Source organism: Thamnophis elegans, chromosome 1 (genome assembly GCF_009769535.1).
Source record: "Thamnophis elegans isolate rThaEle1 chromosome 1, rThaEle1.pri, whole genome shotgun sequence".
Taxonomy (NCBI): Eukaryota; Metazoa; Chordata; class Lepidosauria; order Squamata; family Colubridae; genus Thamnophis; species Thamnophis elegans.
Window position 1 is genome coordinate 148,271,763 of NC_045541.1, and position 26,781 is coordinate 148,298,543.

Consider the following 26,781-nt stretch of genomic DNA (forward strand, 5'->3'; position numbering starts at 1 on the left):
GAAATTGGACACACATGTAAGTTTTATATTTTTACTAAAAAGGTCTCTAAACAGAACTTTAATGGCAAAAAGGATTGGACAAACTCTCATAATCCCTCATGCCCAAAATACCTAGCCCACAAAGACTCAACCATCTTAGATTAGAATTCAAATTGTAAACAAGGTACTAGAGAGTCAATTAAATATAGCATGAGGGTCCAGGGTTACAATTTGAGAGGGTAGGGTCTTAATGAGTTCAGAAATACAGTGGTGAGGTAAATGGAGAATTGTTGCCAATGGATCTGTCAGGTGCACAGCTCCTCTTATACAGAAGTAGTATGATCCGGATTTGTTCCATTGAGGGGGTTGAGGTTCTTTCTGGACAACAGTCTTCTTGAATGCCTTTGATCAGCCCTCCTCTTTTCAAATTGGGAGGAAATGCTAGTTCCACCTCTTCATCTTCTGAGGCCAAGGATAGCTGCCTCTCCTGGTTTCTAAGCAACACTTGCTTTTCCTGCCTGACTCTTCCAGCTGAATCCCCTCAGGCTGCTGACCCTCCCGTAACTCCTCTTCATCTTCAGAGTCTGAGCTGGCTATGACACTAAGTGTAGCAAGTAATCAATAACCCACACAATACTTCTATTTATTCTAGTCCTCTTTTGAAATTAGCAGCTAATCAACTTAAAATAAGTCATTGCAATAAGACAACTCTAATGGGGGGGGGAGGGAGTATGAAAGTCATAATTTACCTAATCACCTTAGGTACTACAATAGGTTGCTAATAGTTCACCTACAACACAAGTCATGAACCATGCTTTCCAAGAATTAGTGGCTCAAATTTAGCCAAAACCTACTAAGTGATGTATGATACAAGGTTTGAACTCTGTCAGTGATGATTCACACAAGTTTAGTAAATTACCTCATAAGGTTGTAGGGAAAAGATAAAATAACAATTTCATTGTTAAAGTTTAAAATAAATTTTACAGCTTTTAAAAATAAAACAATGGATTAACAATTTGTAGCGCAGTGTCAGTCAATTAAACATCACCACGTCTCAGTGTCAGTGGCATGGTTTCTTCAACTCTCTTCTGCAATAGTATTCTCCAAGAGATTTCCATATGGCTCCTATCCTGATGCTGCAAAAGGCACTGAAAACCTGATTATTGAAGGTGCCTAGCACAGCTTCGGTTGGTAGAGGAAATGAATTAATTACTTTAAAAAATAAAACACCATGAGAGACTGCCTGCTGCCAATTACCTCCAATAGACCGATTGGATCCCACAGATTAGGCCTCCTCCGAATTCCATCCGCCAGCCAATGCTGACTGACGACTACCCGGAGGAGAGCCTTCTCTGTGGCTGCTCCGACCCTCTGGAACGAGCTCCCCGTGGAGATTCGAACCCTCACCACCCTCCAGGCCTTCCACAAAGCCCTTAAAACCGGGCTGTTCCGACAGGCCTGGGGCTAAAGAGCTTTTGGCCCCGCCCCCCCACCTCGAATGGTATGGTTGTTGTGTGCTTTTAAATTGTGTATTGTTCTGTTCGTCTTTTTTATCCCTTATCTGTACCCCCTTCCCTGACTTGGATTGTGAGCCGCCCTGAGTCCCCTTCGGGGAAAAGGGCCCCATATAAATGCAATAAATTCAATTCAATTCAATTCAATTGCACAAGGCCACTCAGTAGGCTACTTGCAGCCTGCAAGTCTTTTTTTATAAAAAAAAATATATATCAGACATGAATTTAAAATACCAGAAAATGTGGGGAAAGCTTTGGATTACTGTACTATTCTTAGTAGAAGTATGCAAAACACTTTAAATTTGAACTTTTGAATTTAAAACCTTTTTTGTAATTCAAACTATTTCAAATTTGAAACCCCTGTTTTGTGTCCATTTTATATACTGTTCTGAGTGAAAAACAGGTTGTATTAAAACAGCTCTGTTTTGACTTTAAAAGATTCCATATTTGCTTGAGAAGTCCAAAGTTATAAACATAGTTCATTTCATGCTGTCAAAATAGTGACATCTTGATCACAAAAAGGAATATTTTGTATTCAAAATTTTCTGCAAATATCTAGTTCTTCCTAGTTAAGGGAATATTAGTTTCCTTCCAAATTGGACAGTGTACTGAAAATATCAGAATGGAAGGCTTATAAACAGAATCAAGTATATCTGCAATGGAAAACTGATACCCACTATTGATGGACTATGCCTAGATCTCTCCTGAACACTTAACATCACATAATAAGGCATTTTCCTTACTTCTGTAAATCCCACTCTTATGGAGAAACACTGTAAATTACCCAGGGCACTATGAAAAAATCCCAATTGAATATTGTCCCAAAATTAAATTTTAAAGGAACATACTATGGTATTTTAAAAGCATTTTTATCAAACACACCAGTGATAACTAATTCGAGTTGCTAATTACACCACAGTTTATTTAATGAATGACAATATACTGCCTATGATAGTATATTGCCTATCAGTTTCATTAAAGGCAAAGATAAGGTCTCCTAACACTTCCATGTAGTTTTCCTGGCAACCATATGAAACTGGTTTACTTTTAAATTCTAAAGTGACTTCACAGATTAGCCTATAGCTTTCGTACTTCCTGGTGATTTCCCATCCTAGAATTATCCTAGTCCAATCCTGCTTAGCTTTTTGACAATAGCCAAGATCAGCCAGGCAATGGGTTCAATGGCAAATCAAACAAACAAAGGATTGTGTATACTTTTCTCTACTTCTCAGTGTTGTCATTCTATAATCATAACTAATTTGAATTAAAATTAAAATGAGGAGAACTAATTTCAGGTTCACTTTGAAAAAGAACTGAACCTCAAGTACCGTATTTATCGGAGTATAAGACGCACCAAGGTTTTGAAGTGGCAAATTAAAAAAGTAGGCAAGAAGATAGAGGGATAGAAGAGAGAAAAAGAGAAATACAGTAGGTAGGTAGGGAGAGAGAGTGAGAGAGAGAGAGAGAGAGAGAGAGAGTGAGTAGTTAGGTAGTTAGGTAGAGAAAGGGAGTGAGAGGGAGAGAGAGAGAGAAATAGAGAGAGAGAAAAACACAGTAGGTAGGTAGGGAGAGAGAGAGAAATACAGTAGGTAGGAAGAGAGAGTAGGTAGGTTGGTAGGTAGAGGGAGAGAGAGAGAAATACAGTAGATAGGTACGGAGAGAGAGAGTAGGTAGGTAGGTACGTAGGTGGGGAGAGAGAAAGAAATACAGTAGGTCGTTAGAGAGAGAGTGGTAAGTAGGTAGATGTTTCCAGGTGTATTTATCCATGTGCTGGAGAAGGAAATCACTGACAATCTGCAGCACCTAAGACTTTGTTTCTGCTGGCACAGCACTTGATCAATCTAATTCTCATCAATCACTCTAACTAAAGAGCTTTCTGAAAGGAGAAAAAAAGTTTTTGCACTCTGCAAACCGCACGAAAACGGTCTATTTTTTGTGAAAATGGGCCCATTTGTTTTTGTTTTTTTTAAGGCATGAATAGCCTTTGGGGGGCTTGCAGAATGCTCCTGGGAGGGGGGTCAAAAATGAGGAAAAAATGACCCTGTTTTGCGAAAATGGGTCCATTTTCTGTCAAGAAAATTGCATGCATAGCCTTATGGAGGCTTATAGAGTATTGCTGGGGGCTTTGGGGGGGGGGGGAATTGAGCAGAAAATTGCTCATTTCTGCCCTCCCCAGACCACAGGAGCTCTCTGAAAGCCTCCTACAAGCTTTGGTGAAGAGGCGGGCTTCATGAGGCAAAAAATGCTGTATTCGATGTATAAGACACACCCAGATTTTCAGCTTTTTTTGAGGGAAAATGGTGCATCATACTCCGAAAAATATGGTAACCTACATTTTAAAATCTCTCTCTTAACTTTATTACCCACTGTCCTCCCTCAGTTCTTTCAAGGGTTAAATGTCCTTTCTTAATAAAGAGGAGAAATCTATTCCAGAGGCTCTCAACCTTTTGGGCAACAGGAACCAGTTCTGTGGAGAGAGGTTCTTCCGCGACTGGAAAGGGCATGCTGCCTGCATCCCGTGGATGTGGCTTTGCCTGTTTGCATGGACCAATTACAGGCATGCAGTGGACCGGGGGCTGGGAACCCTTGATTTATTCTATTAATTTCTCCATTTAATACCAATTCTGCCATAGTTTTTCTAGAGAGACAGTCTTAAACAATCTACACGTGAATGTATTTGTGTAATGATTTTTATGCTATCCAATTTTAAATGTCCTTGAAGTGGTTTATAAACATGAACAAATCTCGGGCTCTTGAACAAGACTGAGAACAAGTAGAAGGGAGAAAAGAGAGAAAGATAATAATCTAATCACATTCAAAAACACACTATACACACACATAGAAACATTAGTATCTCAGATAAGTATTGTAAATTGCCTGAATATGACCGCATACAGTCCAAATTTTCTTTGATCTACATCATACATCATTCTGCCCATTAGAGAAGGTGAAATGAGGGCAAGGTAATGTATACTATGAGGAAGTGTTTAGGAATCAAATAAGAACAAAAAAGATTCTTATTTTTCATTCGAATTCTCTTTTAAAGAGGAAAAAAATCCTGCCTGAATACTAACTTATAATTATATTCAAGCAACCAGAATGCCTATCTTCAGTCAACCATAATGCTTGAAAATGAGAGATAAGTATACAAAGGAAATAACCCTGATGTTTTATAAATACTCCTGAAGGACCTTTGAATGTTATCAGACACATTCATTTATGTATGCATTATATAATAATCTTTAAAAGATTATAAAATTTTGTCTTCTATGGGGAAGTCTCGTCCAACTTTATCCTGTCAAAAGGAAACCTGGAAAACAGACTGGGTGGAATGCAAATGAGTCTTAGCTGCTTGTATGGCACATAAAATCTACTACAGGTGATCCTCACTTATCAATCCTTCGTTCAGTTACTTTCCAAAGTTACAATGATGCCAAATGAATAGTAGATACAAATGGTAGTTTTTGTGATCAAAATTGGCAGCCTTTCCATATATTTACTGCATGATGTGCTTCAACTCCTCCTACCTGCCTATCCTCCCCACAATATGTTCACTCCTTTGGCTGTCCTGTGCTCTGCTGCCGCTGCCTATCCCCCACGTGGAGGCACCCCAAAGGGCCAACAGTTGCAATGGCCAACCACACCTTGTCGGCAGCAGGAGGAAGAAGACATCAAAAGTGAGCTGGGGGGGGGGGGCATAGGAAAGGACTAAATAATGGCACTGAGTGGAGGGCAGCCAAATGGACAGAGAAGGGGGAAGGGTAGATAGGCAAATAGGGAGAGCTGGACAAGAAGGCTCAGCGGGGCAGCTCTCTTCATTTGCTTAAGAGAGCTCAATGGATCAAATTAGGAAGGAGGATAGAGCTGGCAGTTTGCACAGGGTAGGAAAAGAATGAGGTCCTCACCTAACTACCACAACCATGACTACCAGAAGTGTCCTCATAGGTCATATGGTATTTTGCCCAATGACCATTTTGCTTTGCAACAGAAATTCCCAGTCCCAATTAGAGTCATTATGCAATATAATGACTGTAGAAGAGCAAGTGCTTTTCTGATATTTTTCTCATTGCACTGTTTTTAAAAAAAATACATTTTGAAGTGTGAAGGAATCTGCCATTCCTTTCACATGTAATTGATAAAACAGAATGAGATGCCTATTCATGTTTGTATCATATTTAACTAATAAAAATAAGGAGAGAGGGGGAAGCAGGAATAAGCACATTTTATAAGCAGGTAGCTCAATTTTAAAATCCAAAGGTTTCAAAATGAAAGCAAAACACAAAATGCTTTAAGAAAAGAATCTTTCTTTTTCTTCAAAATGGATACATTGTGAAGTTATTATTGTTGCTGGATATAATGTAAATATGTGTACAGAACATATTGCCACCTAAAGATAGAGAGCAAAGGGTAGCAATTAGTGACACAAAGGTGTGGTATACCATTCTGTTTTTTCCACTTCCTTGTAATGAGTTGCAATACATAACCAGTCATACTCAGTTTTGTCCTCACCCTATCTTACTTCCTTAGTGATCTAGTTTTGATTGAAAGGCCAATGAGAGTCAAACCTTTGCCTTGGGCAAAAATCCATGAAAATGCATGAATCACACTCACCGTTGTTAAAGAAACAAATTTTCAATAGTGAAACTTTAAATTTGTAAGGAAAGCTAGAATTGTATGCCAGATGGTATGTTTTGCAGGCTCCAACTTTTGTTTGAGAAGTAGCCATTCTTTAGAATGTGTTTTTGTATACTAATCCCTTGATTAAATCTGCACTCTGGATTACTATTTAGAAAGATATTTTTCAAGTCCCCTTCCAAGTGAACACAATGATACAAGCTATTCTACTGAAAACCAATCTACAAAATGTTTGGGACCAGAAAACCTAAACAAACAAAAATCTGCTCACTCCTTTGGGATCCACCCATCTATCATAATAAGAAAGAATGAACCTCCAGTATGTCCCACCTCTACTATATTTGTTATTACAGATGTCAAAAAGATCTACAGAATCTACAGGCTTCTATATTACATCTTTTAGGGAATGACAAAGCCACCCTCCAAAAATCATTTGCTTGTTTAATTAACATATTACTATGGCCCCCATGTTAACCATTCAACTCTGGGCAGCTTATAAAACGTAATAAAATACCACATCGAAGCCTTATAGCAACATCACATTAAAAATTGAGGCTCCTCACATATTTAACAGCATAACACAGAATACATGTTTGGGATTCACTAACATCATGGCTTTGTGCAGTTGCCCCACCCTCACCCCCTGTTTTGGGGAGGCATATGCAATGGCTAAGAAGATATACAGTACTTAGAGAGGCTGGAAACGCAAGGTGTGGTGGGGTAGATAAATTTTTAGAGAATTCCTGAAGCTTCCACTTTTTCAATTCAGTTAAGAGCCCCAGTGGTTAGAATGCAATATTGCAGGCAAACTTTGCCCACAGCCTGGAGTTTGATCCTGATGGGACTCAAAGTTGACTCAGCTTTTGATCCTTCCAAGATTGGCAAAATGAGGACCCAAATTGTTGGCAGCAATATGCAAATAATTTTTACACTGTAAAATGCCCAGAGAATATCATACAGCATGATGGGGCAGTGTATAAGTCTAAGTGCTTTCACTATTCCAATTCCACGATGAATGTCGCAAGAGCAGTGAGTTATGAGAAGGGTAGCAGGTTTGCCCATAAGGAGTTGAGTCACTATCAACATTTAATTGGACTGTGGCAACAGGATCAGACAAGCTGGCAATGGGACTGAACCTGACAAGATTCTAGCTTTATGTGTCAAAACAGACATGGAATGGATAAGGAATCAATTTCATGTTAATCTGATACCTGTCACAATGGCTAGTACCAAAGAGAAGTCCAATGGTTTCATTGTGGGAGGGGCGTACATGCTAAATTAATTTATCGTTTCAAGAAGCACCAAAATTTAGAAGCCCTGGTAGAATATTGATGAATTAATTTTTTAAAATGATGACTTACAGACGTTTCAAGTTATCTCTTTTGGTGAGATTATGACAAATGCATTTCTAATTAATAAGGTTTTACAGATTCAGCACTAAATAATGCATTCCAACTGAATAAACTTAATATTTTACTGGAATTACTGATTAACCATTTGTAACACAATGTATACCTTCTGAGATTTGTTGCTGAAGTGACTGTTACGGATATTTTAAAAATACATTAAAAATGAAACTGTTGCATAGATTGTTTATATTCTTAGAGATAACAGTTATCTGACTAGAAAGAACAAACACACTTTATTTTACCAGTAGTATTGGTCTCTGGATGTAGTTTAGTGATAAAACCCAAAGTTCACATGCAGAAAGTATAAAATACTTTCAAAGTACTGTATATACTCGAGTATAAGCCTAGTTTTTCAGCCCACTTTTTGGGCTGAAAAAAGCCGCCTCGGCTTATACTCGAGTCAGTGAAAAATTTGCCCGAAATGGAGGAGAAAAAGGGGCGGGGCCATGCCGCTGGGTGACACTCGTGAATGGCCCAGTGCCCCTGTGAGTTTCCCCTCCCTCTGTGTCAGTTTGCCGCGCAGCGCGCACCGCACCATCCCCCCTCCTCACGTTCTAATGTAATGCAGGGCTGTCTTACGATTCCCCTTCCTCCCCCTCCTGCCGCTCTGCAACGATGTCCCACCTCCTCCTTGTTATGGCAAGCAGCCACATAGCGATGTCCCACCTCCTCTGGTACAGTGATCCAATGATAGGAATCACTGTGCCGTGTGTCATAGGAGGCGGGACATCGCTCCCGCGGCTGCACAGGACATCATCATCACAGCGGGACATCAGCATCATGAGGTGAGTGAAGTATTTCATTGAATACACCACTAGTTTACTGTTTTTCTTTGAAATAAATATTCAAAAACATTATTGGTATCTATTTTTATTTTTGAAATTTACCGGTAGCTGCTGCATTTCCCACCCTAGGCTTATACTCGAGTCAATAACTTTTCCAGTTTTTTGTGGTAAAATTAGGTGCCTCAGCTTATATTCGGGTCGGCCTATACTCGAGTATATACGGTATAAAGTATTTCCAAGTCAAAGTGCTAACTTCATGAGCACATTATGTAAACCACTTGGTAACAAAGAGGACATGAAACAGTATTTCCAAGTATATTTCATTAATGCAGTCTTCATCTTTATAAGAAATAGGAGGCTCATATTTGTTCAAAGGAAATTATTTCCAGGCAGCACATGTTTTAATAGGAATGTATACAACAAAGATTTCCCTTTCTACAATTATTGTGTACAGTATCTTTTTTGCTGTAAAGAAATTTTAAAGTGAAAACAGGATAATTTTTATATATTTTCCCTCAAATATCAAGAGCAATATCAGTGTAAACGATATACAAAACCACAAGAGTATTAAAAAATCAGTGCATATCTATGTTTATCACCTTTTCCCCCAAGAAATTATTTGTTTATATTTGTGTTTCTAAACAATTAACTTCAACCAGTTGTCACTCAGTTTAGACTTCATAGGTTGAGCATAACATCGTAGTTAACTTTTGTTCAATGTCTTTAATATATACAGTTATTAAAATTTATTTATAGAATACTGTTTTTATTTTCAAAGCAAATGTGCAAAATGAAAAATGGAACTGATTTAGCAGTTTATACACAATAAGAAAGATACAAAGAAATTATCTTCATTGTTCTCAAACTGACATAATATTAGGTTAATATGAAACTAAAACACCATAGTCAGCTGAGCAGCCAGAAATGCTACTCCTCTATAAGTAGAGATTCTTTTTTCATTTTTAATATTTTTAATATTCTATGGAATTGATTTCAAAAGCCAGAATCTGTGGAAGTAAAAAGTCATTCATTTTCAATAGGTAATAATGAAAATGAAGAATTGCTGTGACTAAGTGTTTGTACTCTTGTGGTCAAGAACATGGAAGATGTGCTATATCCAACAATAGGAGTACAGATGTAAAAAATATAGTATCCCTCAGTAGAATGGATTCCCCCAATACAGCTCTGCCAAAATCTGTTATGTTCTAGAATACATTTTGAGGCATTAGGGATCAACAGACTAGACAAATATAGTAGCTAAGGTGCTGAGATAAAACTAGGGAGACCCAGATTAAAATGACTGCCTGCCATGGAAGCTTACTGGGTTAATTTGGACTCGTAAATTGTTCTCATTCCAACTACCTCATGGGTATGGGGGAAAATTAAAGGAGGCAGCACTATGTATGTCCTGAGCTCCTAGAGAAAAGATAGGATATAAATCTAACAGACAAATATTAATCTGCTAACGCTGCAAGACAGTGACTGTACTTTGGAGTCCTTGGTACTCGCTGAGCTTGATTGTTTGCTTGCAGATGTTTCATTACTCAATTACAGTGTTTCCCCAAAAATAAGACAGGGTCTTATTTTATTTTGACCCACGAAATATGGCCTTGGTCTTATTATCAGGAGGATCTTATTATTTTGGGGGTGCAGGAGGCAGCAAGCATGGGACTGCATGTCGTGTTGCCCCCATCGCCTCCCCTCCCTGTTCTTTGCGCTGGCCGAGCGGCTGGCCAGCACTGCTCTGATGTGTCCTGTCACCACCCTGCATCGGGTTGGGCTTTCTTTGCGAGGGGGACAATCTGGAGAGTGAGAGATTTAGGAAGCCTGGGTTGGTGTGGGGCAGTTTCTCCAGTGAAGCGTCTGATTCAGCCCCAGGGGTGAGCATTTTGCCTCCTCTCTGCCCTGGCTTGGAAGCTGCAGAGGAAGCCTGCCATGCCCCACGAGGGGGGGAGAAGAGACGACAAGAGAAGCCATGTCTCGCTCACTTCTCCTCCACCCCACCTGCCACTCCTCTTGCTAAAGAGACAGTGGGAAAGGGAAGCAGTCTAGATTCTGTTAGCATTGGGGTGGGGTGGGAGGAGTTGGGCTGCGAGACACGTGTCCTACCCAAGACTTGCAGCTCCGTTGTGTTTCTCGCTGTTTTGTCCAGGGAAGCACCCTGTAAAAAAAAATCTCATGAGTTCAACTTCCCTGGACAAAACAGTGAGGAACACGATGGAGCTGCAAGTCTCGGGTAGGACGCATGTCTCGCAGCCCAACTTCTCCCACCCCGCCCCAATGCTAACAGAGTCCAGGCTGCTTCCCTTCCCCACCGTCTCTTTAGCGAGATGGATGCCAGGTGGGGTGGGGAAGAAGAGAGACGTGTGGAGCGAGACATGGCTCCTCTTGCTGTCACTTCTTCCCCCCCCCCCCCCCCACCGGACATGGCAGGCTTCCTCTGCAGCTTCCAAGCCAGGGCAGAGAGATGATGAAGGGTGAAACATTCACCCCTGGGGGTGAATCAGATGCTTCACTGGAGAAACGGACCCACGCCAGCCCAGGCTTCCTAAATCTCTTGCTCCCCAGATCGTCTGCCTTGCAAAGAAAGCCCAACCCGACGCAAACACCACCTCCAGCCACCTCTTCATCCTGGTGAAACTATGTTTTGAAAGGATGATCTACAGGAGGGGGGGGATTTCCTGCACATTGGCAGCGGCATCTCCTCACAGGGCTTCTCCCGATGTCCCAGGTGCGAAGCAACATCCCCTAAAGGAAGGCATGGATATTCATACAACTGGGGATGTTGGAAGAAGCCTTGTGAGAAGACATCACTGCCGATGTGCAGGAAATCTCACCCCCTCCACCTTCAGATAGTCTTGTGGGCTGGCCGGAGAGGTCTTCAATGAACTTCGCTCTGTCTGTCTCTGCAGGCAGCAGTGTCCGCAGCATCTCCTCGCAGGGCTCATTCTTCCTTCTCTCTGGCTGATTCCCAAATATTTTCAAGCAAAACACTGCCAAGAGAGGGAAGTATCTCTTCTCCCTCCCTTGCCAAACTTTGCGTGTAGACGTAACGTTTCACAAAGCTCCTTAATCCGTGGCTGCTGGCTCCCTCGCTTTGTGTTTTTTATACACATACTGACATACCCACCCTTCCTGGGAATGCCGTTTCCCACTCCCAAGATTCCGTTTCCAAGGAAAGAAGAGCACTGGGGCCACTTCTCTGCTTGAGCTCAGCCAAAAGGGGGACTGAGAGCAAGGGTGAGATGAAGCTGATTGCTTCCCCTTTGCTTCCTCTCCCAAATGCAGTCTCGGACGCAGCCACTTTTGCAGCAGGAAACTCAAGCCGGCCTTCCGAAGGGTACTGTAGCAGCAGCTATCCACAATTTTTTTACCCTTTTTGTCCCAATCCATGACGCTCACTGGGCCACGTGGGTCGGCACGAAATAATGATTAAAAAATTGTGGATAACTTCTGCTACAGTACCCTTTGGAAGGCCGGTGCCAGGCACGTGGGGTGCATCACTTGGACTCCTGCTGCTTTTGTGGCCGTAATCGATGGCAAAAGCAGCCGCACTTGCTGCAGGCTACGGCCTGAGCAGCACCCGCAAATCAGCTGTTTTTTGAATGGCAGCCGGATCGGCTCAACTCATCCGATTAAGGAGCCAAGAAACGCTGAGGTGACCGGGGAAGGGAAGGGCTTCCTCCTGTACTTGCAATGGCACCCTTTCACTAGGGCTTATTTTCAGGGGAGGGCGTATATTTACACCCACCACAAAAACCAGGCAAAAACCAGGCCTGGGCTTATTAGCAGGATATGTCATATTTTTGAGGAAGCACGGTAGGCAACATCATCATTACTAATGAAAGTGAGGTTTGCTTCCTGCTTATACACTATGGCTTGGTCCTGCCGCTATTGATGGAAGTTGCTTTCCCCTCCCTCAACAGGTCCTTGTTTAGAGTATTGTTTTCTGTTTAATTATTTGTCTGGATTTCATACTAGGAATAAGATTTTTTTTTGCATCTGAAGTTTGTTGCTGGCAAGGTTGTGTTCTGTTCTTTTTGTTTCCTTCTTAGCACTTAGCATTTGAGGGATAATGTCTTTGAGGAGACACTGGAAAACACAAAGGTAAAGATATAAAAGACAATTAAGGGAAATGGCAAAAAGGATGCAGATTTGATAGATATTAAGGGAAGTGCATAATAATAAGAAAACCAAAGCAGTGGGAAACCGGGAAAATGAAAGGCCTGCTTTCAAGATTCTTTCTTTAGAATGGTTGGCATGACCTTTAAGCGTTATAGTTCAAAAGGAATTACAGAAACAGGGAGGCTTGAATATTTAAAAGTCTTCACTGAAATTGAGAAACTTGTACAAAACTCAACATTTGTTGGGCTTATTTACACGTTGATGAAATAAATTTAGAAACTAAGAAAGTTATAGACTTTTATGATTAAATGGATGCAGAAATTAAATGTACAATAATCGAAATATTAACAGAAGATAAATATTAAATCTACTATGAATATTATACTAAGAGAAAGCCAATATAAAAAGTTTTACCATTGGTATATTACCCCACTGCTTACTATTAAGATAGCTATAGGTAGTTCTTGACATTCAGTAACCAAAATGATAGCAGCATTGCAAAAAAGATGATGTATGATCGATCCTCACAGGACCCCCCCCCCATGGTCATGTGATCAAAATTCAAGCCCTTGGCAACTGGCATGAATTTACAAGGGTTGCAGTGTTTCATTTGCAATCTTCTCAGTCAATTTCCAACAAGTAAAGTCAATAGGGGAAGTTGGACGCACTTAACAACTATATTATTCACTTAATTGTGGTAAAAAAGATTGTAGAATGCACTTTTGTTGCCTAGCAACAAAAATTCTAGTTCCAATTTTGATCATAGAGAAAGGATTGCCTACATGTAAATTTTCTAATAACTTTTGGAGTGCAATATTCAGACTGTATCATTGTTTTCATATTTGCTGACAATACTATAAACTCCAACAAATTAGAATTCTGCTAGGTGGTGACACATAATCAAAAAACACTATCAGTAAATTCCTTGAGTATCTTTAAATATGCTAACCCTATTCCTTAGATGAAATTCATCAGTATTATTCAAAGCATATAAATATTCTTGACTATGTTATACAAGACATAGCCATATATAATCTACAAAACTATCTTAAAACTAATTCCAACTATCTGTCACAACTATTTTACTATTCAGTTGACTACTGTCAAGCTTTACCTAGGAACAACTAAACTATCACTGAAATTTGTATTACTGTTTATTAATACACATGTAAGCATTTGGGAACATTCTTAGCAGGGAAAGTTAATACAAATTTTTGCATAAACTGTAAATAGATTTTGTCTTTCAAATCTGGCTAAAGTAATGATGTTTCAGGCAGTTATGAAGCCATTTGAAATAATTCAAATAGATACCTATAATGTGAATTTTGATCACTGTATGCCCATGATAGCGAAACTATGGCACGCGTGCCACAGGTGACATGCAGAGCCATTTGTTAGGGCACACGAGGTGCTACCCAGTCAGCTGCCCAGCACATATGTGCACGCTGGCTAGCTGACTACGGCCTTCTTTTGAGGCTGTTTTTCACCCTCTAGAGGCTTCCTTGAAGCCTCCGGAGTGCGAAAAACCGCTCCTTCAGGCAAACTGGAAGTCACCATCCCCAAACTTCTGGGTTCCCCATAGGTCCATTTTTTTCACCCTCTGGAGCCTTTAAGAGGCTTCCCTCAAGGCTCCAGGGGGCAAAAACTGGCCTTACAAGCAAATTGGAAATGACTTCCGGTTTGTCCGTAGGTCTGTTTTTCGCCCTCCAGAGTCTTTAGGGAAGCTCCTGAGCCTCCAGAGGACATCCTGGGAGAGCGGGGAAGGCTGTTTTCACCCTTCCCAGGCTCCTAGAAATCCCCTGGAGCCTACGGAGGGCGAAAAAATCATGCCAAAAGTGGAGGGAGTTGCTGGTCATGCGCGCATGCGAGCAGGGGGTAGGGTGTTGCACACATAGCGTTATGGGAGCCGAAAAAGTTTCACCATCACTGCTATATGCCATAATAATAACATTTTAACAACCTTGAATATCAGCTCCTTCAAAGGAATAGATTTCTTTTTTTTATTAAAAAAATATGGAACGCTTCACAAATTTGCGTGTTATCCTTGTGCAGGGGCCATGCTAATCTTCTCTGTATCGTTCCAATTTTAGTATATGCTGCCGAAGCAAGCACAAAGGAATAGATTTTTAAAGGCTCAGTTACATAATAAAACATCTCTATATTCAATTATATTGAAAGATTTAAGCATGTAATCTATGATATTTCTGAAAAGGCAAAGATAATATTTTGGAGAAGTTTCAACAGCTTGGTGAAAATAAATACACAGATTTACTTTGTAAGATATTGAAATATATGAGTTATTGTCTTAATTTTCATTTTATAATGGCCCTTGAGAAATAAAACAGTTTTGGACAGCCCAATATTATTATGTACATCCTTGGAAAATAGCATCCTAATGCAGTGTTTTTCAACCACTGTGCTGCGGCACACTAGTGTGCCGTGACATAGTGTAAGGTGTGCCGTGGGAAAATTACTTTATATATAGTCAATATAGGCACAGAGTTAAAAATTTTTAACATTTTCTAATGGTGGTGTGCCTTGTGATTTTTTTCATGAAAAAAGTGTGCCTTTGCACAAAAAAGGTTGAAAAACACTGTCCTTATGCATCTGTCTCCCAAACCCCCTTTCCTTCAGACAAAATTATGTTTGTCAATTTGACTGCAGTTTGCTTTGAAAGGGATTTCACTTATTTCGGTGATCAAATTAATAGTGTAAGAACCCCCTAGATCTAACATCATACTTGATACATAAACAGTCATAGCTGCTAAAAGTAGCTTTATCACTCTATGCATTGCAGCCTTACTACAAAATCAGACCTAGTCTCTATTATTCCTGTTCTATTCATGCACAGAATAGGCTACTGTAAAGTTCTTTACTTGGGATTGCTTTTAAAGATAGTTCTGGAACAAATGAACAAAGTGCAACCATTAGAAACCTTGACAGTGCTTTCAATAATCAGAGCACATTGTGTTTCAGCTGAATCAGTTATTTATCCATTACAAAACTCATTTATTCATTTTAAATATGGAAGTGAGCCAAGACCAATGTCCTTTTATACACTCCCTTCATCTGTATGAACATGCCCAGCTTTAAGATTAGAACTGAAAGAGATATACACAGAAGACCGGATAGTAACAGAACATTGGAATATCTTTTCTAAGAGATTTGGCAGGGTCCCACTTGTTTTGATTTCATAGTGGTTATTAGAAAATCTTTATTGAGATAAGCAGTTAATGTGAAATCCCTGGCTATTATTAAGGACTTAAATAGATTCATCATGTTGTCTATTTCTTCCTGCTAGTTTTTTTAATTACATAATTATGATAATAAAGCAACAAAAAAGTTAATTTCTGGTCTATTAAACAGTATCAAATGAAAGTATGATATTGCACCATACTTTACATTCATTTATAAAACTCTTATTAGCATGAGTAAAGAATGACTTGTTGCAATACACAATTGTAGAAGTGTGCATCACTTGGATCAAAAGCAAGCAATGTGAACACCCTTGCTATAATATCAGATAACATCTTAAAACAGCCTAGGGAGGGTATCAGTGCTACCTCCTAGGCATCCTTCTCCAATTCAGGTCTAAATGCAGCACATCTTTATTCAGTTGTCTAAAGAAGGAAAAGTTAAAGAAATACATTGCACAAATGTAATAATAATTCTGTTAGGGCTTGTTGATGTGCTTTTCATGCTCTTCTCAAAAGTATCCCTTTAAATTCATTTATATGGACAGAAAATCAACTATGGTCCAATGTAAATAGATTTGAAGAAAAGATTGTGAAATATAAATTGTTAAAAAAAATTCCAACCAAATCAGATTACTTATTCAGTAGTTTACTAAGGTAAATTTAATTCAGTAAAACATGAAAACCTATTTGCACACTGAAAACTGCAATTAGAAAACAAGCATTGTTCTTCGTCTTGCATTTACATAATCTTCATGCAAAACCAACTTCTATGTTCAAAGCACCATTCTTGGATTAAGAAATACTAGTTAGTCATACCATTATTGTTATAGGTGTATACAATATTACCATCACATCTAAAAATGCAGTACTAAAACTAGTTACATCAACTATATCCCAAGACAGAAAAAAGATAAAGATGAAATAGACGACATGCCACAGCATATTTGACATTCAAATTCCCCACTGAGCCCAAAAAGAGAATATGTTCTTAAAATGTATCTATATTAGAATTCTCTTTTTAACAGTTTTTTTTAATTTGCCACTTTTATATTTAACCTTCTTAGGGTTCTAGAATTTTATGTTATGTTGAATGGCTCTTTGCTATATAATGCGTTACTAACGGAGTTTGAGGTTTACTCTAGTTTAAATGCATTGTTGAAAATATGTTTAACAGCCCTGAATATCATTCTTTAACACATGGGAAATTATGACATTCAAGCTTACCAATGCTTTGCATAATTTCTACTCTAGTATCATATTAGTTTGCATATATTAGCAGACTTTATTATTGATCATCTGCACAATCAGTTATATTTAACACTAAACACAAATCATAATATAATAAATATTTTATTTGCAAGAAGATAGCTATTGTTAAGTTAAAGATATAATTAATTTTGTAAGTCCTTTTTAATACTCTTAACTCTCTGTAAGACCTTCCAAAAGTACTTGCTTCATTCAATGGATACTCCAAGATTTGTACTTGTATAGAAAAGACCCTAAAACTTGGGCTATTTCTGTTTTATCTCAATAATTAAGACTTTCCTGTGGTACATTGGAAATTTCAAATATCAAGGTGTTAACATCTACATAATTTCTCCTATGTGTGTCTGTCATATTGTTCACTATGTTCACTTAAATATATATAAAATACTTATTACTGTTATTGTTACTATAATAAAATAGTCTGTGGAATATTAACAAATTGTTCAAGCTACATAAGTAAAGTCTTACAGTATTGCTTTTCCCAAATAATAAAGATATAAGAGTCAACATCAACTTGTTGGTGCATAATCAGCCAGTAGTTTTAAAACTAGTTCTAGAAATTAAAAAGGTTAATAGAAAATGGATTAAATTCTCTCAACTTTTATCTTAGTAAATGTGGTCAACTTTAAAAGGTCAACTTTAAAAAAGAGATATCTGCTAAATGAATCTTAGAAAATGCCTATGATTTCCACCAGTTATTGAAGGATGCTGTTTAAGTGTGAGGATAAATGAATAGCCCTCTTTCTAAAGCTTATAGCACTACATTAAATAAACACCAGCTAGAGATTTTGATTATTGTGCTATTCTGAGACACTTTCTTTTGTGCAAGATTTTGGATCTGAGTCTTTTCCTATAATCCCTTGCTTTTCCTATAAAGCCTTTGCTTTGATCAAACTTTTTATCTACACTTGTCTATAATGTTTCTTCTCTCATCTACGTTAGACTCCTGCCTCCTAGCCAGGTTCACCCTCATCACTAGAAACACTATATTGTCAAAAGTATTCGCTCACCTGCCTTTACTCGCATATGAACTTACTGTAAGTGACATCCCATTCCTAGTCCATAGGATTCAATATGACATCTGTCCACCCTTTGCAGCTACAACAGCTTCAACTCTTCTGGGAGGGCTGTCCACAAGGTTCAGGAGTGTGTTTATAGGAATTTTTGACCATTCTTCCAGAAGTGCATTTGTGAGGTCGCACACTGATGTGGGACAAGTTTACGTGGCCTACCACGTGGCTGAGTTGCTGTCGTTCCCAAGCACTCCCACATTCTTATAATACAGCTGATAGTTGACTGTGGAATATTTAGGAGCGAGGAAATTTCATGACTGAATTTGTTGCACAGGTGGCATCCTATCACAGTTCCACGCTGAAATTCACTGAGCTCCTGAGAGCGACCCATTCTTTCACAAATGTTTGTAAAAAGAGTCTGCATGCCCAGGTACTTGATTTTATACACCTGGGCCATGGAAGTGATTGGAACACCTGATTCTGATTATTTGGATGGGTGAGCAAATACTTTTGGCAATATAATGTATATGTGGGTTGTTGAGAATGTTCCTGTACTTATTAGCTGCTCCTTAGAAGAACTGTATCTTTTCCTATGCAGGTTCCAGAACTTACAAGCTTAATTAAGGAGACCTCAATCAGTAGTCAGACATTTTATTTCTTCAGTAGCTTGATCTGGCCATCTGATTTTGAGACTATTTTAAAAGTAAAATATGAATTTCTTTAATAATGCAATCATAATACACTGTTTTCACATAGTATCTACAGACACTTAAGATAACAACAACTTAAATATATACTATTTTCTGACCATAAGAAACTGAGATAGATTTATTATTATAGCATGGTAGTTATAGGTGAAAGTTATTGCAACATAGAAAAATGAAGTTTTGAAATTACTTATGTCAAATACACCTCAAAACAGAAATAAAGGCAATGGTAATTATATTCCATAGCAGCTTCTGCCTTGTGGAACACCTTGAGATCCAGCAGGCTCCCCACACTTTTAGCCTTCTAAAAATTGGTGAAGAGAGGGCTTTTTCCCTAGGCTCTGGGACAATAAGGTTAGAACCTGGCCAATGGATATAGTTACGGATTAGGTCCCTGGTTTCGCTTGATATCTTTTGTTTCTTTCCTTTTTGAATTGATTTTATTGTTGGTGCTTTTATCACTGTTGTTACCTACCCAGAGTTATGCCCTACAAGTTGGACAGCTATATAAATTATTTAAATAAATAAAAAGAGTTCAGAAATGTGAAAAATAAATAAAATAAAATAAAATAGACATGAAGGAAAAGAACTCTTTCAGATCCAAATCCTGGAAACCAGAGGTATCTATATTGCATCTAAAGCATCAAGAAATGCAGTGGCTCATAAGGTTAGAATGCTGAGCTGACAATTGGCAACCTTGCGTTCGAGACCAGTTGCTAATCCAAAGCAGGGTGAGCCCCCATCACATGCGCCAGCTCCCCCAACCCAACGGTTCAAAAACAGGCAAGTGACTGCAAGTAGATCAATGGGTACCACTATGGTGGGCAGTTTCACAAAAGGAGCCCCTAACTGGGTGTCCTCCAGGTAACAGTGATATCACTGGCAAATCTTTTCACCACAGAAACACTTTGGTGTTTCCAACACGGAAGTGTTAGTACCTCCAATACACCCGTGTCCAATTCAGATACTAAATATTTTACTTCTGTACAATTGTGTATTTTAATGTCTTAATTCTTAGCAAAGGAATTCATACTAATTATTAGGTCATTGGTCATGTGAATAGTTTTCTAAACTTGAGTGTACTAATATTTTCATCATTCCTTTCAAATGTGATATCTATATCCAGTTACCCACCATTCACTACAAAAGTGCTTTTATTTCGAATTCTGCTTCTCTAAACTAAAATTGGCTATTATTTAGTTTATAGTTCAGTCATCCCATAGTATATGAAATTGATTTGTACTGAATTAGGCTATTAAATCATTTTGCTTAGAATGTTTGGAATCTTCTAAATCCAAGCCATGTACTCTTTACAAAGCAATCAAACTTTCCCACTGCATGTACCTTGGCAAAAGTTCCTGCAACAAATATTGGCATCAACATATGAATTAATGTTCAACTATTTCCTAATTCTTCTATAATACAACTCAAATTAAATGGCATGAATATTTTTTCAAGAAAGAAATAATAGCGGTCATGGCAGTGGATAAATAGCTATGATAGTAACAAGGCAGTATATCAAAGAAGTTCAGGATTCTGAACTATTTAGCATTTACTTGTTGTCTCATAAATACCTGTAATATAATAGATAATAGCTTGGCCACTTTTAAAACAAATTCTTGTTTAAATATTAAGAAACTGATCTAAATATATTTTTTCTAACAGATTGCAATTATTCTTTCAGTTGTTTGAAAACAACACTCAAAGCTCATGCATATCTCTGCCAATAATGAAATTGAACTAGTCCAATATCAGCATTCAGCTTATAAGAATAAAATCAAAATTAGAAAGTTTGTTACTAGAAATGAATGTTTTTGTCATCTAATACAAATTAAATCTCCAAAATGGAATACAGCAATTTATATGTCAACTGCTTATATACTGTAAATATTTTTTTTTAATGATTACAGTATTACTTTATATCTGCCACAAAACTAATCAATTCTATGAGCTTTCAAAGTAGATGACAGGTAGTGTTCAATTATTCAGTTAAAGGGCTTATTGATGTCAATAGATGACTGCAGGAAGTGAATCCTCTTAGTGGGTTAATGTAAAACAAAAAGCACTGGTCCATTCAGAAATTGAGAACCAGATGTTCTCACAGTTTAGTGTTGTACTAAGTATCATTAAGAGGAAGTAAAAGATTCCTCATCACTTATATTCATATGTATCTCTTCCTGGAGAATGTTTTTTTAAAGAAACTCTTGTAATAAAATGGGTAAGCCCTAATCACGCCTAACTGAAAGGGAAGTAATAGCAGTAGACTTATATACCGTTTCATAGGGCTTTCAGCCCTCTCTAAGCGGTTTACAGAGAGTCAGCATATTGCCCCCAACAATCTGGGTCCTCATTTTACCCACCTCGGAAGGATGGAAGGCTGAGTCAACCCTGAGCCGGTGAGATTTGAACCGCTGAACTGCTGATCTAGCAGTAGCCTGCAGTGCTGCATTTAACCACTGCGCCACCTTGGCTCTTATAAACTAGTAAGTTTATATAGAAAGTTTAATTAGAGTTGAATTAATAATTAACCTTACATGCTGTAATACAGTAAATGTCTTGTAGTTTTGAGTTCCAAAATACATAGTTTCATGTACCATATCATTATTTTACTTTTTATACAGCTTAATATGCTTAGCATATTCTTAAATTATAGCTGTTAATCTGCAGCTACATTTTGTAAACCCATGTGTTATATTTTGTGCTGGTCAGTGGTGAAAAATATGTGGATTGAATTTACAAAGCAAAGACAAAATCAGAAGTACTCCATTAATCAGTAATCCACCAATTAAAAAAGCATTTGGGAACTGAATGTTAAGCTGATATATTTCAAAATCATGCCTCTTTCCAGGTATACTTTTTAATTTAACCTCTCTCTTCTCCTCTCCCCCTCTTCTAAGATTATTTTGGAAGTTTATATGGAACTCAAAGCTTTTACCTAACCTTTGAGGTTAGGAGTAACCTAACTTCTCACAAGAGAAGCTGTATAAGAATTCTATTTAGACTGCCACAACTCTGAACAGCGGAAAAAGAAAACAGAACATCCACACATCTTTCAAAAAAATTTCATCAAAAACTGCTTGACCATTCCACCCAATATAGTACAAGCAACACAAGTGATAACAAGGCTAACACTGTCATACATCAAAAACATCTGAGAAACCACCAACAGACCATTATGACCACACAGAATCAGTGCAGCATCCAAACCAACTAAAGCCCTCCAAAACATGAGTAAATCAAAAGACCTAGCAGACCCAGAAGAAAAAACAGGAGTCATCTACGACATTATAGTGTAAAGACTACAACAGCCACTATGGAGGACAAACAGACTAGCAGAGCTCATCCATGAACACCAATCAGCAGTCAGAAGACATGATGAAAATTCCTTAATTTCACAACATATGGACAGACTTAACCATAGTTTCAACTGGGAAATGGTGACCATCCTAGACCATGCCAGGTTCAAAAAAACGCTAGAAACTTCCTGGAAGCTTGGCACTTTGACAAATCTACAAAGCCATCTACAGTCACCCAGACATAAACAACATCTATATACTGTGCAAAAGGAACAACCAACAAACCAAAAAGGGAACAAAAACATCTCCCCAACAGCAATCAATGCCCAGATGAGTACAGATTAACACCAAGATTAACATCAGAGCAACAATCAAGAAGTAAACAATACCCCAATCTAGGAACTGCCAAACAAGCTAACAGAAAACAGCCCAACCAAAACATCATCAAGACCACTCCCACCAACACTGACAGGACACTAAAATATAAATTGAGAGCAAGCTCCACTCCTTACTAGCACTAATGTTACCTAGTTTGGGTAATAAAATGTCTACAAGAAAACAACCAAGCTCAGGGAGCACTAAAAACCCATCACTCAAAGGTTTTGTTCAGAGCTTTCTTTTCTTTTCTTGATCTATATACTTGTAATGGAAATCTTAAAAAAAAAAAAAAGTTCAGAAAGGAATGGAGAGGTGCAAGCATCTGTCTTCCTTCCCTTCCACCTCATTGTTGCACTGGATTTCTTGGAACCTCCAATATTACAGCAAACCAAGAAGGTAACATTGTATTCCTCAGTTACTAAAAGTAACACTGACTCCAAATTCTTCATTTAAACTAATTCTACCTTTGAATTCATCCCACATCTCTTCTAATAATCCATCTGGCTGTGCTATTAATGGAATCTAATCCACCCCCTCCCCCCATATTAGTCAGGATGACAGTCTGAACTGTCACCTTCAGGATATGAACACTTCCTTCCTTACAGCTTCGAATATAAAAGTGTCTTCTGACTTTTCTTCACTGCTCATTTCAGATAAATACAGTATATCTGTAAGAACTGTCTGGGATGTATTGATTAGTCCCATTTTCTTAAATTGACAACAATGTGCAATTTCTTTCACAAAGTTTGCAATTTGTTTTCTAATGTATAGTACTTGTAGACTGAGTTCCCTATTTTCTCTTTTGCGATCAGAAGTGTCTGGAGCTATTCCATATGTTGACAATTCCTGCCCTAAAATAGTGTCTTCATTCACATCCTGTTCTCCTTAATTCACCTTTAACCAATACAATTCTATTCTAACTTTCTCCTTTTCTGCTAAGTTAGACCAGCAAAACCCATAATTCAAAGTGAATTTATACCATATTACAATACAATACAATAGCAGAGTTGGAAGGGACCTTGGAGGTCTTCTAGTCCAACCCCCTGCCTAGGCAGGAAACCTATACCAGACAAATGGCTATCCAACATCTTCTTAAAGACTTCCAGTGTTGGGGCATTCACAACTTCTGGAGGCAAGCTGTTCCACTGATGAATTGGTCTAACTGTCAGGAAATTTCTCCTCAGTTCTAAGTTGTTCTCTCCTTGATTACTTTCTACCCATTGCTTCTTGTTCTACCCTCAGGTGCCTTGGAGAATAGTTTGACTCCCTCTTCTTTGTGGCAACCCCTGAGATATTGGAGCACTGCTATCATGTCTCCCCTAGTCCTTCTTTTCATTAAACTAGACATACCCAGTTCCTGCAACCATTCTTCATATTTTAGTCTCCAATCCCCTAATATTCTTTGGCCTTACCATCTTCCTATTCATCCAGCTACATTTGAATTCATGCAACTCCTTTTTCTGTAACTGTAGATCGTTATGATTATTTTAAAACAATGCTCTCCTAGCTTGAATAATACTTTGGCTCTTCTGCCTTCTTTGTAATTCAAATGCACTCAATGTACATCAGTCATATCACTGAGTGAGGACACTTTCCTTCATCCTCACTGTTGCCACTCCCAAAGTCTCATAAGAGACATTTCTCACCAGAAATGTCCATGTTTAGCTCTGTAAAAGCTTTTAGGGCAGAAATTGTGCTCTCTTTGTTCACCATTGCCACTTTATTGCTTAAGTTTCTGTTCCAATCCCTTACCATCGCAGTCTTCTAAAAAATGAACAATCCTCTGATGATTCAGGTAATAATCCTCACTTCTGCTACTTCGGCCAATTTGACAGGGGATGCGCTCTTTTTTCCCTATCCTCCTGTTAATTAACCCAGCAATTCTTCCTTCTCACTTCCCCCAAGCACTTATCAGCCAGACCCACCCTTATTATTATCCCCATCTGCAGACCCATCTCTGTCTCAGATTTCCACGAACTCCCCAACCCGATCATCTCAAACTCCTGTTTAAACCGTGTGGGCGCTCCCGCTTTCTATCGCCCTACAAAAACAGGCATCGTACCCATTGCCTACTACTCGGAAGCAAGTCGCCCGGAGTTCAGCCGGGGGCGACCAGAGAGGAAACCTCACCCCACACCCCGTTCGCCTAAACCAAACCGACCCAGCGATCCAGCAAGATTCCCAACCCGTTTCCCTTACCCTCCCCCAGGCCTCCTCTTCCTCACCCCACTCGAGGAAGTCGGAGACGAGCCTGTCTCTGCGAAGCGGCGAGTCGCGGCTGCACTCGGTGTAGAGCCCGACCAGGAGGTCCAGCAGCCCCTCGACGCTCAGGACGCTTTCGTTGCGCCGGGGCCCATCCAAGAGCAGCTGCTCCAGCTTCTTCAACCGCACCTTGGCCGACATGGTGGCGGCGGCGGCTGAGGAGAGCGAGCTGAGCGACTGGTCGGTCAAGGCAGGAGGGAGAGGCCGAGCGAGGCGGAGAGGGAAGGCGAAGAGGAGGAGGAAAGAGCCGCCGCCTCAGGCTCCGGGCAGCAGCGGCGACGAAGGCATCCGCCTATCCAGGCGCTCCCTCCTCGACGCCTTGCGACGGGCCCTGGGCCCGGCAAGACTAGGGGCTGCTTCGCCTCCACGCTACGCCCACATTTCGCGAGGCCTTTCCGAAGAGCAGCTCTTGCAGCAGACTCCGCTCCAGGCCCGGCTGGTCCATCGGTTGGTCCCTCCCCTTCGGACCCGCCCTCTCACTTCGCCTGGCAACGGCTGAGGAGGAGGAGGAGGACGAAGATGAAGTCCCGGCTTTCAGTTGCGACGGCCGCCGCTGGGAAGGCGGTGCGGCAAAGTCATGCCGGTGGTCAAAGCAGCCCCCGCCCCCTCCCCTCCCCCCCAAAGCAGGCCGCCTCTTCTCAACTCAGCCCCGCTTCTCTCCCGTCCCCGCCCCGCCACCCCGCCCCGCCCCGCCCTCTCTGGCGCTTGGGAGCAGGACGGAAGGCGCTGGGCGAGGGCCCTGGAAAAGTGGCCCGAGAAGAAGCCGGAAGGACTTGGTCCTCGCCTCTTGCCGTAGTTCCTAAGGAAACGCTCCCGCTGGCTGTGAGCATCCGGGCAACAGGAAGCTCGGAGAGGAGGAGGAGGAGGGAGGGAGGAGAGCCGCGATTGGAAAGCCGGGAAGAACAAACCCTTTCGGCAGATTCGCGAATTGCGCAACCTGAAAGCCCCCGGGAGCAAAACAAAGCGGCCGCTTTCTCTTCACGTATCCAAAACCTTTTCCTTTGCCAAGTGGATTGAAACAAGCGAGGCACCGGAATTCCCGTCAGCATATTCCTGGCTCCCACGCCCCAAATGCTTTAGATTTGTTATAACTTCCTACTCGTTCCTGATAAGGGCATCCCGTTCATAAGGACGGGGTTAAATCCAAGAGATTGGGTAAATTTAGCAAATATTCGTTTAGAATAGAATACTCCAGGGGTCCGTGCGTTGTGCGAACATAGATCTGATCTTTTATATTGTTGTTAGTTGCGAAGTCGTGTCCGACCCATCATGAGCCCATGGACAACGATCCTCCATGCCTTCCTGTCCTCTACCATTCTCTGGAGTCCATTTAAGCTCACACCTACTGCTTCAGTGACTCCATCCAGCCACCTCATTCTCTGTCACTCCTTTCTTCTTTTGCCCTCAATCTTTCTCTTCTCCAGTGAGTCCTTCCTTCTCATTAGGTGGCCAAAGTATATGAGTTTCATCTTCAGGATCTGGCCTTCTAAAGAGCAGTCAGGGTGATCTCTAGGACTGACCGGTTTGATTGCCTTGCAGTCCAAGGGACTCGCAGGAGTCTTCTCCAGCACCATAGTTCAAATGCCCCAATTCTTTGGTGCTCAGCCTTTCTTATGGTCCACCTTTCACAGCCATACATTGCAACTGGAAAACCATAGTCTTGACCATACACACTTTTGTTGGCAGGTTGATGTCTCTGCTTTTTAGCATGCTGTCTAGATTTGCCATAGCTTTCTTCCCCATGACAAGCTTCTTTTAATTTCTTGGCTGCAGTCCCCATCGGTGCGGTGATCTTGGAGCCCAGGAAAATAAAAATCTGTCACTACCTCCATTTCTTCCCCATCTATTTGTCAGGCATTGAGAGGGTAGAATTCCATGATGTTAGTTTTCTTAATGTTGACTTTCAAAGCAACTTTTGCACTCTCCTTCACCCACATCAAGATGCTCTTTAGTTCCTCTTCACTTTCTGCCATTAGAAAGAAATATACTTACTTACTTACTTACTTACTTACATACATACATACATACACACACACACACACACACACACACACACACACACACACCCCTTCGGCAAAGCACCTGGTATGCCCAGATATGGGAAGGAGCATACTGCTTCTCTTATGCCTTTCAGCTTCACTCCAGGAGCCTTCCATGCAGAAAAACCATTTTGATTTGCACTTTTGCTGATAAATAAATGAAGGGATACTAATAT

At 39.9% G+C, this 26,781-nt stretch overlaps 1 protein-coding gene and 1 non-coding gene across 2 annotated transcripts in view; both read right to left on the reverse strand.

The window, feature by feature from the left end:
• The window catches only part of CDC42BPB (CDC42 binding protein kinase beta), a 107,662-nt gene extending 82,478 nt beyond the window's left edge, over positions 1-25,184 (reverse strand). The window contains 1 exon segment of the mRNA XM_032234742.1: positions 24,530-25,184. Coding sequence (XP_032090633.1) covers positions 24,530-24,707 — 178 coding nt within the window. The 5' untranslated portion in view covers positions 24,708-25,184.
• LOC116523767 lies at positions 14,455-14,557 on the reverse strand. The gene has a single exon (XR_004257129.1). It is a non-coding gene; the product is annotated as a U6 spliceosomal RNA (small nuclear RNA).
• Positions 25,185-26,781: the final 1,597 nt, after the last annotated feature.